Source organism: Cyprinodon variegatus, unplaced genomic scaffold (assembly GCF_000732505.1).
Source record: "Cyprinodon variegatus isolate N-32 unplaced genomic scaffold, C_variegatus-1.0 Scaffold310, whole genome shotgun sequence".
Taxonomy (NCBI): Eukaryota; Metazoa; Chordata; class Actinopteri; order Cyprinodontiformes; family Cyprinodontidae; genus Cyprinodon; species Cyprinodon variegatus.
The window spans coordinates 312,307-325,064 of NW_015150763.1; the positions used below are offsets into that span (position 1 = coordinate 312,307).

General features: G+C 40.2%; 1 protein-coding gene across 1 annotated transcript; it reads right to left on the reverse strand.

Moving 5' to 3' along the window:
• Positions 1-1,491: 1,491 nt before the first annotated feature.
• Positions 1,492-11,941, reverse strand: LOC107090738 (peroxisome proliferator-activated receptor gamma coactivator-related protein 1-like). Its single transcript, XM_015384297.1, has 11 exons — positions 11,789-11,941; positions 9,167-9,247; positions 8,476-8,646; positions 5,445-6,810; positions 4,855-4,908; positions 3,604-4,324; positions 3,351-3,527; positions 2,624-2,699; positions 2,422-2,543; positions 2,185-2,336; positions 1,492-1,890 (listed from the first exon to the last, which is right to left on the reverse strand). The coding sequence occupies exons 1-11, from the start codon at positions 11,867-11,869 to the stop codon at positions 1,790-1,792; spliced, it is 3,102 nt and encodes a 1,033-aa protein (XP_015239783.1). The 5' UTR covers positions 11,870-11,941; the 3' UTR covers positions 1,492-1,789.
• Between the last annotated feature and the right edge of the window lie 817 nt (positions 11,942-12,758).

Consider the following 12,758-nt stretch of genomic DNA (forward strand, 5'->3'; position numbering starts at 1 on the left):
GTTTACTTAATGACTACTAATTATAAAAGTTTAAATTGTTACCTTTTACTACTGGCTAAACAAACCTCAAATCCACATTTGGTTTAAATAACCATATTTGGTGGTAAATTGAGTTGATAATAGTTAATTGATAATCCAGGTTGTTAATTACAATAATTGAAAATTAGTAGTCCTTAATTACAGTTATCCAGTTGTCAATAAAACATTGATTCTTTATGGATGTTTTTTTTTACTAGATAATTAGTTATACTTTTTAATTGTATTTAATACACATTTATAATTAAAAAAGAATAAATGCACTATAGAAGGCTACCCCTCATGGTCTCTTACTCTTCTTCATGCCTCTCAGATAGACTGTTTTCCCTGCTATTTCCTTTAACCCAGTAAATATATTTGTACAGCTCACAAATGCCTGAAAATAAAAAAATGTAGAATAATATAAGGCCTATAACTGCCGTTTTGTCTGTTTCATGTGATTTGTGTGCATAAATTTGATGGTGTGTATGCAGAAAAATCTTTTTGACTTTGTAAATGTTTTTTTTTATTTTGCATTCATAATTTCATTATATTTGTTTTTGAACAGATATAAATAATGTGCATAATTGAAGTTATGCACAAATGTTTACAAATTGCAAAAGAATAAAAAAAATCCAGCACAACAGAAACAAATGTTTTTGCAACAGAATTCTCTCCATAGCTCAGTGTGTTGTTTTCTATTGGTGTATAGAAATCTAGGAGTTACCATTATGAAAATGACAAGAGTCAACAGGTACAGGTAGAGATATTTTATAGAAAGCGATGTCTTTCCTTCTCACTGCTGAAAGCCATGCAACCCAACATCTCTTTTTAATGTCCCCTTTAGTGGCTGTAACCTGTCAGACATTTATGTTGATTTACTTAAAGGTATAGTGGAGGATGTTCTTTTTCCAGGGAGATCATCGAAAATAAGTGGTCCTCCTAATTGTCAGTCAATCTGGTGATATGTTTATAAAAGGCCGTCCTACGTGCTCGTACCCATTTTCTCTTACTGCTGGTGAGTCTGAAATAGTGGAAAAATTGCAAATCTTTTGGAAAGTAAACTTGTATGAGTGATGCAAACAGCAACTTTTAAACAGAGCGTGCACGAGGAGAAATAGGCTTGTGCACGCTCTTGCACACATTTAATAGGCGTTACCTCTCGGGAGCGGTTACAGGGTTATGTATTTTTTTAATGTGGAGAGGACGGGTCTTTTCAAAAATTCACAAAAATCCTCCACTATACCTTTAATGATTAGTAATGCCAATTACAGTTATAAGTTAAAATTATTATCCTTTACTAATGTCTAAACAAACCTCAGTTCCATATAAAGTCTACAAAACCATATTTGCTGTTGAATTAATTATTAATCAATAACCCAGAATTTTAATAAAAATTATTAAAAGCTAGTAGTCCTTAATTACTGATGTGGAAACTTCAAATAAAAACCCAAGAAAATTAAACAATAAACCCTCTTTATTTTGATATAAAAACTTCAACATACCTTTCTGTTCTGGAATGTAACAAACATGCAATAAAACATATTCAGTATCACAGTGCTACATTATAATGCTTTTCAACCATGAATAACTATACACTCAAGCAGTGCTGTATTGTCATGTACAAATTAATAAATGCATGCATGTTCAGCTTAGTCATTCAACCCTGAAAAATAAAAAAAATAAAATAAAAAACACCCACAGTAAAAAAAAAAAAAAGGCTTCACTACACAATTGTGATGCTGTGGGATCAGGTTCTCATCCTGCTGATGTGCTACCTCTTCAGTCCTCTCTGGGCCTGTTTCAGCAGCGAATCAAAGTCCAGGTCTTCAAACCTGCTCCTGGGGGACGGCGGCTGTGCTTCTCTATTGGCGTCTGGAAGATAGGGTCATTTATGAACTCATTTTAAGATGACATCTAGAGATAATCAAAGAAACTGTTTTTATATACAACAGAAAATACTGTTTTTTTAAACTATGAGGCTGGTTTTTACTGCAAACATATAAACTGCTTCTGGCTAAAGCTCTTAAACAACCATCACAGTTCTGTAATTTTTCAAAAAAAGCTAAAAATGTGTAGCAGGACAGGTTGAATAAAAAGCTGTAATGTTACCCTAAAAATGTTTTTTTCTTCTGTTAAAGCTAAAGCGAGCGCTGAAATGTTTCTCACCCAGATCAGCGTAATCTGAATTACAAAACTGCCTGCGACCTCCAAAGCACAAGTCGAACGGCAGCTCGTTGGGCCTTCTCAGTTTCCCGCCATTATCGATGGCTGCAAATGCGTCCTCCGTGTTGTAAAACGTCACAAAGCTGTAGTGGTCGCTGTGGGCGGGAGGAGGCAGCGATTTATATGAATTGTTTATCAGCTGTAATGGACAGAAATAAAAGAGGAACTTTGAGATTGTACCCGCTGTCTCTGAAATGAAGCGACACACATTCCACCTCTCCAAACTGAGAGAAGCGCTCTCTCAGCTCGTCGTGTGTCATCGTTCTGCGTATCCGGCCGACGTAAACCACCCTGCGCTCGTCCTGGTGCGGACAAATAAATGAATGAGTTTATTTTGAGCCGGCTGAATAAAAGCATATAACATGAAGGGAAATGTACTCACTATGGCTTTAAGTTTCTGAATCCTCATCTCATTCTCTCTGCTGCGCCTCCTGGACGACACAGTGCCACAGCGTGATCTGAAGGGTTTGGTAACAAAGACGCAGCACCGTGTAAAAGCTTAAATCCACACACTGATTTAGACTAAACTTTAAAGCAGCCATACTTTCTGATTAATAGTAATCTGACTATTTCTAAGCCTTTCTTCCAATTAATTATTTATACTAATTTTAAGACTTGTTTCCACTAATAGTTCCTCTAGTATTTATAACATCATGGAGCCCTTCTATCTATCAGTTTGGGCGCCTCCACCTGTGGGAGTTTTGCTAGATCCGGGGACACAACTTAGCACCAACTTCAGAGCAAAGCCTAAGATGTGAAATCAGACCAAAACATTGTGAAAGTTAAATTGTTTTATAGTTTTTGTGGTTTGAAAGCCTCAAACCTACATTTCTATGTTAAGTTTAGAAAGATAAACCACACGGATCCTGACTTCCAACTACAGGAGGAAGAAATAAAAAGTGAAATCAGGACAACAAGCAGCCGTCTGTTCATTATTTATGCCAATTTCATTGCAGTTAAACTCTAAAGGTGAATGTAAACCAGCTTCAACTAAGAAAATGTTTTGAAAAATCCACAGATCTTAAATCGATAAAGTCTGGCTGCTCTGAGGACGACCTGAGGACTTCTAACAGCGCTGTACAGAAAACTCTCCAACTAGAACAACTCACATGGACATGTCTCTCCAACGCCTGGGATATATTTGCGGTGAAGATGAGCGGGATCTAGACCGAGACCAGGAACTGGATCTGGACCTTGAATAGGACATGCGATAACGCCGTGGAGAGGAGGCGCAGGGGGAGGGGGAAGATGAACAGGAGCTGCTTTCTGAACGTCTGCGACGGATCCTGTGAGATAAAACAGGAGAGTTTAAAGTCTGCAGCAACACCTGGAGTGAGGAGGAGGAGGCAAGATGAAGAGGACCTTGGTCTTTTTGGAGAGCAGGATGAGGAGCTGGAGTCTGAGCGAGGGGATCTTCTCCTGTACCTCCTCTTGCTTCTGCCTCTAGTAGGAGGAGAGGGTGGGGGTGTAGGGAGGCTGCAGAGGGCTGTCCCTTTGTCGTCTCTACTCCCTCCCTCCGTGACAGCGCTGGGTGAAAACTGCAGGACTTCATTTGTGTTTGTGTTGATCTGGGAACCCGTCCCGCCTTCAGCTAATGGATGCAGCAGCGCCGACGTCCGCTTATCAGAAACCTGATCTTTATGGACCCCATCTGCTCCTGAGTCTGGAGTCATCTGCTCCGGCTCTGTCCTGGTTTCAGGCGGCGGTTTGTCTTCCAGAGGATAATGACCAACAGAACCGCAGTAATCATGATCAGAGCAGAAATGTGAATACATCTGAGCTGAAGTCTGAGCTGCAGGCGGCTCTGTTAGGCTCATTCGAGCCTTCCTGGACGGCAGGGGACGTGGGTCAATAATCTGAATGTGTTTCACAGAAGGACTTTTACTTCTGGTGGTCTGGTTCTTCAAAGTGCTCTGAACCACTTCAGTGCGGAGCGGCTCGGGGACGTCTAACGTTCGGACATTCAGGATCTCATCAGTGATCCGAGGTTTAAGGGCTTCCACAGTGAGCTTTAGTGGGGATTTAGAGGGCTGCTCTGGCTCTGCTGGATTAGGTCGGTTCAGCTCCACACAGCAGTTTCCTTCTATGAATGAGGAGAGAACAGGTTGGTTAAAGCCCAGATCTAAAATCTGAATCCCTGAAGGATTTCTGCTTGTAAATACAGCTTGATACAAATGTAGGAATCAACATCTTTCCCAGATAGGCACCATAATCATTATGCATTGAATCAAACACATAGAAATCCAATAAAATATAATGAAGGTTGTAGCCTAAACTTTGCAAAACGCTGCACAATAAGTGGCTCAATGTAAAATTGAGGATAAGCACAATCGAAAAGATAAAACGCCTTGTGAGATATCATGTGTGACTCATTCATGTTCTGTATATCTATAATGGGACTGAAAGATGCATGGACTCTAATTACCACTAATTAGAGATAAATAAAGAGACCATTTGGAGAAAATAAGGTTGAACAATGAGAGCAGGCCTGTAGTTTTCCAGATATTGTGCAGCTGTGGGTATGGGAATTCATTTCCCCCATGAAAGAAAGAAAGTCTTCCTGTATTAAATGAACCCAGAACCCCAGAACCTTTATTCCGGCTGTCCACTCACCTTGTGTTTCCTCAAACTGTTCCAGCAGGCTGGTCAGATCAGCTGCTTCGATACCTGACAGGGAGAAACAATTCATTTCATTTTCATCATTACCTCAGACATGTTTAAGAGTTTATATGCATTGTATGTACTGTCAGTACAGTACTGTCTACATTTCCTTTTCACTGTTTACATTTCCTTTTCACTGTTTACATTTCCTTTTCACTGTTTACATTTCCTTTTAATATATTTATATATATTTTTTGTAACTGTTTACATTTCCTTTTAATATATTTATATATATTTTTTGTAACTGTTTACATTTCCTTTTCCTTTTAATATATTTATATATTTTTTTATATATTTTTTATTTTTATTTTTATTTCACGGTAGCTGTTATGGAAGTCCCAAATCTCATTGTATCTGTCACAGAATATAATGACAATAAAGGCTTTTTGACTTTGACTTTGATATTTTAACGGTTAGAAAAACGGGTAAACTGTTCCTCTTTATCATTAATCTGGAGGATAAAGAGCTGATGCTTATTAATTCATTAACTGATCCTGTGTCTCTGTTGAAGTAACGCCTCAGTCGGATGAAGTGAGCCTTACCTGATTCAGCAGCAGCTCTGCTCCCCCTGCAGCCAGACCCAGGAGATTCTGGTTCCTTAGACTCAACCTCTGGAAGCGTCTCCTTCATCTGTACGTGATTCTCTGTGAGGGGAGGGCTGAGGGGGGGATCTGGACTTGCTGACTGCTCTGCTGGTTCTGTTGGGTTCTGGCTGCTTTCCTGGTGAGATCCAGTGACAGTATGTGGAGGCTTAACTTCCTGATGCTGCTGGATGTCCATTTCCTGGAGGTTCTTGTTCAGAGGAGAGGCATTGGACGATGGTTCTGAAGAGCTCAAATAAGGTGCATTGGGGAATTCATTTTGTAGATGTTTGTTTCTGTGCAGGCAGGCAGAGCCTGGGGGGGTTGTGGGTGTCCGAGGAGCAGCCAGGGGAACGAGGACTGGGTTTGGAGGGTCGCTGCTGAGGTGCTTTGGCTTCTTTGCCCTCCAGCTGCCTAGTTTACTGATAGTGGGTTTGATGGTGTCCTCCGGCAGCGGAGGGGTCTGTGAGCTTCTGGGCTCAGGCTTTGTAACTTGTAGAGGGTTGTGTAGTCTAGCTTCTTTCACATTGGAAGCATGTTGGATCAAAGGGCCGTACTCAGCTGTGGTGTTGGGTCTGCAGAGGGGGAGGATGGGGGTCAGCCCTTCAGGCAGCTCAGACACAGTCGGCCACTTGGTGGTGTTATTCCTGTTTTTCTCAACCAACGGTTTCCTATTTAACCGAAGCTGCCTGTACTCCTGCAGGCTCAGGGATTTTGTTTTTGTCCCACTTTTCTTCTCTTGATCTTCGTGATCCACACTCTGGTTTCCTCTGGACGGCAGGGCTTCAGGCGGATCTTCAGGTGTTTTTGTGTTCAGGTTTTTCTCCTGAGGATCCTCCTCTGACTCATTAAATGAAGCTACGTAAACAGGACCAAAGCTCACCCTCTTCTTCTCTCTGGGGGATTTTTCCCTCAGCAGCACACTTTTTAGGGGTGGGGCTCCCTCTCTTCTTCCAAACCCCTCCTCCTTTGTCTCCTCATCATCAGACACAACGTTGATCTCCTCATCGCTCTCTTCAGAGGGCCGTTCATACCTCCACACCTCTTCCTGAGAGAACAGGAAGCTGTTCGTCCCTGCCTTCTCTACATTCAGCTTCAAGCAGTAGGGATGCATGAGTTTCACCAAACTGACGAGGGACGTTGAGGTGAAAACCTCCACCTCAGCCTTTGCTCTCTTGGTTTTGGCGCAGAACGATCTCTGGTTCTTTTTCTTTAACACCTGGGAGGGACCATTCCTCTCTACTTTCTGTTCTCCATCTGAACAGGCTTTTGCGGTTTCATCTGGTGGTTTTGGTCTCAGTCGGAGCCTGACAGGAGGTGAGGGCTCCTGAGGAGCAGAAAGACAGGAGTTAGGAGTCGCTTCTAAAACTGTCTGCATCAGGAACATGGACTGAGGGACAGCTGAGAGTTTCTGTTCTTTTCAACCAAAGACTGTTAAAGATTACAGGAGTTTTCCTAAAGACTGCAGGCCAGTCTTTATCACATATAAAGTCCAAAGGAAGAGCATGTTATAAACACCATAAAGTGACGGCTGCCATTCAGTCTGTCCGTGAAAAGGAGGGATGTTAAGTACAATATTTCAAGCTGATAGGGTAACGTGCCAGCTAGAACCCGCCTTCCATAACACGCTTTCAGACAATCGTAGCAGCGAATTGTGACGTTTCCTGATCTACAAAAGCACAAAGTGCTTCTCTTTGCTCCTTTTTAAGCGAGAAATTCTCGCTATTCTAACTAAAACCGAGTGAATGGTGGTATCGGCAGGCGAGTCCTCCAGTGTAGCCATGTTTGTAATGCCCCAGCATGGCCCCTCTGACTGTCATCATTACTACATGTCCCGCATCAAAAAAACACTGCTGGCATGTCATTGGTCCGACCCGCTGGTTGTTCAGAGACGGACGTATTAGAGGGAGTCTTTCAAGATGGATTTGTTGTGAGAATGAAAACTCAGATCTCGCAACAATCCATCTAGCAGCGCATGGTTAACTGAGTGCTTCTGTGATTTCCAAATTACATTCTGTTAAATTGCAATTATACTCCAAACTCAATTAATTGACCAGATCCAGTAGCTGCCATTACACTTACTATTCAGGGTTTATACAGGAATGAGGAACTCTAATTGAATGCTTTTTAATACTCTTAAAAAAATGTTTTAATGCCATCAAGAAGTACCCATGACTCTCATATATATGTGTGTAAACACTGCAAAATCCTCTGTCATCTTTACCATTGAAAAGCTGTAGCCGTGCTTCCAGCCACTTTTGTTGAAATTTGCATTTTCCCATTTTCTAGCCTTTTCTCCGTCTCGAGCTTCTTTTCCGAACATACGGCTTTGCGATCAACGGGAAGGAGGTTATATCGGATACATCTGACAAATTTGTTTTTATATATGTTTTGTTAATAAAGCATTTTAAATGCCACGATAATCACATTAAATGATTTTTAATGCCAATGAAGGTCTTAATTAAAAAAATTATAATTTAATGATTTTTAATTACCTGCAGAAACCCTGCTATTCTTCAATAATTATATAACCTTGAATAAACAATACTTCGCTCAGCCTCTTTGGAAGCGGGATGTCAACTGTTTCTTCTGTTTGTTCTTCAATTCCACTTGTTATAATTATACAGCACCTCCATCTGTGTTAAACATTGGGATTGTGCAAGGTGAACAAAGATCAGCACAGCAACCCAACGCACGGGTATATCTCAGCCTTCAAAACATTATTATTGTAAAATATTTTCACTTTCAAGGGGTTTACATCCTAAAATACAACTTTTAGAGGGGGGGTTTAAAGCCCCTTTCCAACAGAGCAGATGTAGATGTTTTTAAAACTACTAAAGTGAATAACCTCATTATTCCATGGCTTTTTTGTTGTGTGCTTATTTCGACTCGAGAAACATATGTTGGGTTTATTATTAAGAACCTTAAATGTTTATGACATTGATGCCTGCTGTGACCCCGTCCCCCACACACTGTAATGTAGCCCCCCCACCTGAAGGAGCGGCTCGTCTCTGTGCTCTGCACGGTGCAGCAGCTCTGTGTTTGGCAGGATGTCGAAGGGGGAGAAAATCTCATCATCATCATCCTCCTGTCCCACTCTGTCCAGCATCTCATTCAGGGCATGCAGCAGGCTCTCACTTCCTTCCTCTGGATCATGATGGCTCTGGAAGAGAACCAACACCCTTATTAGCCCCTGTAATCATGTCAGCATGATTGGAGCGCCCATTTATGACTCCGAAGGAGGACAACTGAACCTTCCCTAAACATGCTACTTTATGTAGATCGAAGAGAAAACTGACTTTGCAAACTTATGTGAGCTTGATTTTATATTTGAAGGCAGAAAATCCGCTAAATAAAACAATAATACGTAAAACTGAAAGTTTAAATCAAACTTCAAGCCAATAGCATTTTCTGCCTGTTGACTAGACATTTACTCTCATTAGTGCTCGCATGAGCTACATGTTCTTCTTTTCTCTGTCTGAGATACTTAAGCTCACATCTTATGAGTCCCATCAGATTCTACTTCAGAACTTTGCAGGGGAATCAAACACTTAAATCCTTAAACTCCTATTTATTAAATAATATTCTGATTTAAAATGGTTCCTTTTTTCTAACTTTTGGTGTTCAAAATGAGCAGTGGGCCAACTAAGTGACTATTTGGCTGAAAAAGCTTCAACTCTGACCTCTGATGCCACAATGGAGTCTTCAAAGAGGGCCAGTATGGAGCGGTCCACCTCTTCCCCATGACTTCTACTCAGGGCCAACTGCAGGTACACAAAGGGAGAAAAAAACAGTTACACAACCAGCAAACAGCACACTCATTTCATTAGGGTGTGACAACAGAAGCACAACTGGTCTAGAACCAGCAATAGGCCTGAACGGTAGGGAGTGACTCTGCTCAGGAAGTTTACAGTGAGTCAGAGAGGCAGCCCTGGTGAGCATCGCTTCGCAGTTAGGAAGATTTTTATCTTTATACCAGGAAGAAACAAGTTCACTAGTAAGCGTACTGCTTTAGGAGAGAAACAAATTATGCTTTAAATCATCCTGTTTTCCTGATTAAAGCTGGAACAACTGCATGCTAACTAAGCATGGGCATCCAATCAGTTGATTTCTGAAAAACAGTGAGCAGTTAAAAACATAAACTATCTGACTCTTTAGTAGCTGCAACTTTCAACAATGATTAAGTATTTCTGAATTAAATAAAATTTGGTTTATTAAAAAAATAATAAAAGACAAGTAGTCTTCAGAGCGGCTGGGCATTATGCACTTAATATCTTATCACAATATTCTGTGATATTATCATGATAAAAGTGGTGAACACTTGTCTGTCCCAGGTGCCTCTATGGCTGTGACTGCCTAGTGCGGCCATCACTCCCCACAATAACAAGTAATACTCTAAAATATATACATTCAAAATACATTTTTTTAGGACACCTGTTGCATAACAGGGAATCAAATACGTCTCTAGACTTCTGTGAAGAATGATCACGAAAAATCTCCTAACAACATTCAATCACATTCTTCACATTTTTTAGTTTCCCAATGTAAAAAAGAAAAAGCACAGAAATAGTAAAGATAAAAATTCTGATAATTCGCCCAGTTTCTGGAGCTTTTAAATTAGCGTTAATTCTATTTATCATGAAGATCATAGATTTAAAATCTTATGCCACATTCAGATGGCAAGCAGCAGAGGCAGCAGGAGCAGCTAGTTTACATGCAAAGTCAATTGTTGACGCGCACAAGGCGCAGCAAAAGTTCCTACAGCGTGTTTTGAGCAGCTGAAACTGTGCATTATGACCTTCTGACACGCAGGATGCGCCGTGAAAGCAGCAGCTGCTGGAGTTGGAAAAATTTTACTTTTGCTGCTCAACACGCCACATCAACCAATCAGAGAAGCTGATCTGGGAACAGGCAGGGAGAGAGACACATTGCTGAAGATGCAGATTGTTATGATCAATCAACTGAAACAGTTTATTAACGTCTAAATTCACTTAAAATGCCCAAAATCTTCCAGCAAAACATGTTCACTTTTCTTATTTGTTTTTTTTATGTACCTGTTATTTATTTTAATGTATCTATGTTCAATGTATTTTATGTAACTTTGCTGCCTCTTGGCCAGGACTCCCTTGAAAAAGAGGTTTTTAATCTCAATGGGATTATTTCCTGGTTAAATAAAGGTTACATAAAAAATTATTCTGGTGGTAGTTTGGATTACATGCATGAAAAACGCCTTGCAGCCGCTACGAACAGTAGCGGAAACACGTAAAGAGGCGACAGGGCCAGAGGCTGCTGTTGAACGGGATTCCCAGTGACAGCGCACCCTGGTGTACTGGGGTCTGACAGCCAAACATTTAAAGGCAGGATCGTAATCTTGATGAACTGACTGCACAGAGGAAGTTTTTGACTTTTTCGACTGTGCAGCTAGAGCAGCAAAGATGCTTCAGCCGTGCATCAGAACTAAACCTGAATAAGCATCAAAAATGAAGCATAATGGCAACCTATCAGAATAACGATAAACAATACGATAAATGTCATCCTCAAGTCTTCAGGTATATGTAACAATCCTGTTAAACCATAAAGGAATTAAAGAACTGCATGAACAAACAAAAAGTTACACATATTCTGTATACTCAAATTGCTGAATTATAAATTAGTGATGCTGGTATCAGTTAGATCCAAGTAATGAAGGCTTATATTTGATTAGATTTTAATTCATTGAAAAAAGCCCCACAAAGGAAAAAGGAGGAGGAGTTAAACTCTCATTTAAAAGTGGGCTTCAAAGGAGGAGCAGAGTTCAGTAGTACTGGGGTTAAATGAAGACAATGAGTAGATCAGGATTTTGTTTAAACTTTTTTCTTTAAAAGTTTATTATTTATAAGGAAAAAAATCAGCTGTGGAGTTTATCTACTACCTGAACCTTTGCACACCGGAAGCACGTTTATAAAAGATGATAATGAAAACCTCAGAGTTTAGCTTTGAATACCAAGAGGAGGAAACATGGCTATAGAACACTCTGTCCCTTTTTCATAGGAAATCGTTAAATACATATCAGAATGTTACGATATAAAATGAAATGTCAGTACAGTTGATAAAACTGTTAAAATGCTTCCTTGTTCGCAGACTCAGATCAATTCACCCCCTTTAAAACCTTCCTGTTCTCCCCCTCAGTAGTACTACAGCCACGTGTCGCCATGCCAGCATGTGGCCAGGCACACCGGCGGAACAACGCGCCCTACGACAGCGGCACTAAAACTCTCCGACGAGCCTAATTTCATGTTTGCTATCTCAGCTGAGGGAGCCGGTACCTCGTTGAGGGGGTTGCTGGATGGAAATTCGCCGTTGCCGACAGTTAAATCGCTTTCTTCCCCCTTCTTCCGCGCCGCCATGTTTGCTCCGCCACATGGGTCCGCTGGCAGGCCAGGCTGAGGCACGTGGTCAGCTGGCGGGAAGCGCGCAACTGAAGCTGATCTGGGATCAGATCTTAATCAGCCCCTTCATTGTGAAGAGCCAGGCTGCGGGTCTGAGGCTGACCCGGGACCAGCTGTCAGGTTCTTCCGCATCTGTTCTTCCGCACCGCATCTGTTAAAGCAGAAACACATTTTCTCACTTGGATTTTTTTAATGTGATAAAACTAGGTTAAAGAAATTAGATGGTTTTCAATCATTTAGAATTTGTTTAGGGGCAATTAAATGAACTCCAGTATGTGCTTTATAAGTAGAATCAGGAGAAATGCCATTATGTATAAGAATACAACAATTAATGGTTAATTACTGGATATTTTTAAAATGACATAATGAAGATCATCCAGTTAAGTAAGTATTAGAAAATTATTGGGAAAGAGGAAATGAACAATTTAATAGTTTTGGGTGGTTTGGAGGTGACAAACATTTAATGTGAATAATTTAGTCCAACAGTGTTGTGGCCTTGGAGATTTACATGGATACATTAAAATAGACAGATCACTATAAAATATTAAGGAAAGAAATATAACAGATATATGCCAATGATATCATAATAAAATCCAGATTAAATCTGATTATTTGCAAATTTGTACTGATTTTTCTGAAAACCCCAAAAATGAAGCAACTAGAATGGCAGTAGTGATTCCTGAATTAAAGATAAATATTTCAAAAAGAACATCTAATTATCTCAGTATATTTGCAGTAGAATTATTTGCTATATTATTAACTTTAGAATGGGTGGAGGATACTGATATAAATTAAATAATATTTTTTTCGTGATTCATTATCTGCATAATATATATATATATATATA

Excerpts from the sequence above, each read along its gene's own strand:
- LOC107090738 (XM_015384297.1), bottom strand. The coding sequence starts at position 11,869 with ATGGCGGCGCGGAAGAAGGGGGAAGAAAGCGATTTAACTGTCGGCAAC. Across the intron at positions 4,909-5,444 it reads CAGAGCTGCTGCTGAATCAG|GTATCGAAGCAGCTGATCTG; the intron begins GTAAGGCTCACT and ends TCTCCCTGTCAG. Across the intron at positions 2,337-2,421 it reads CTTCATTTCAGAGACAGCGG|CGACCACTACAGCTTTGTGA; the intron begins GTACAATCTCAA and ends TCCCGCCCACAG.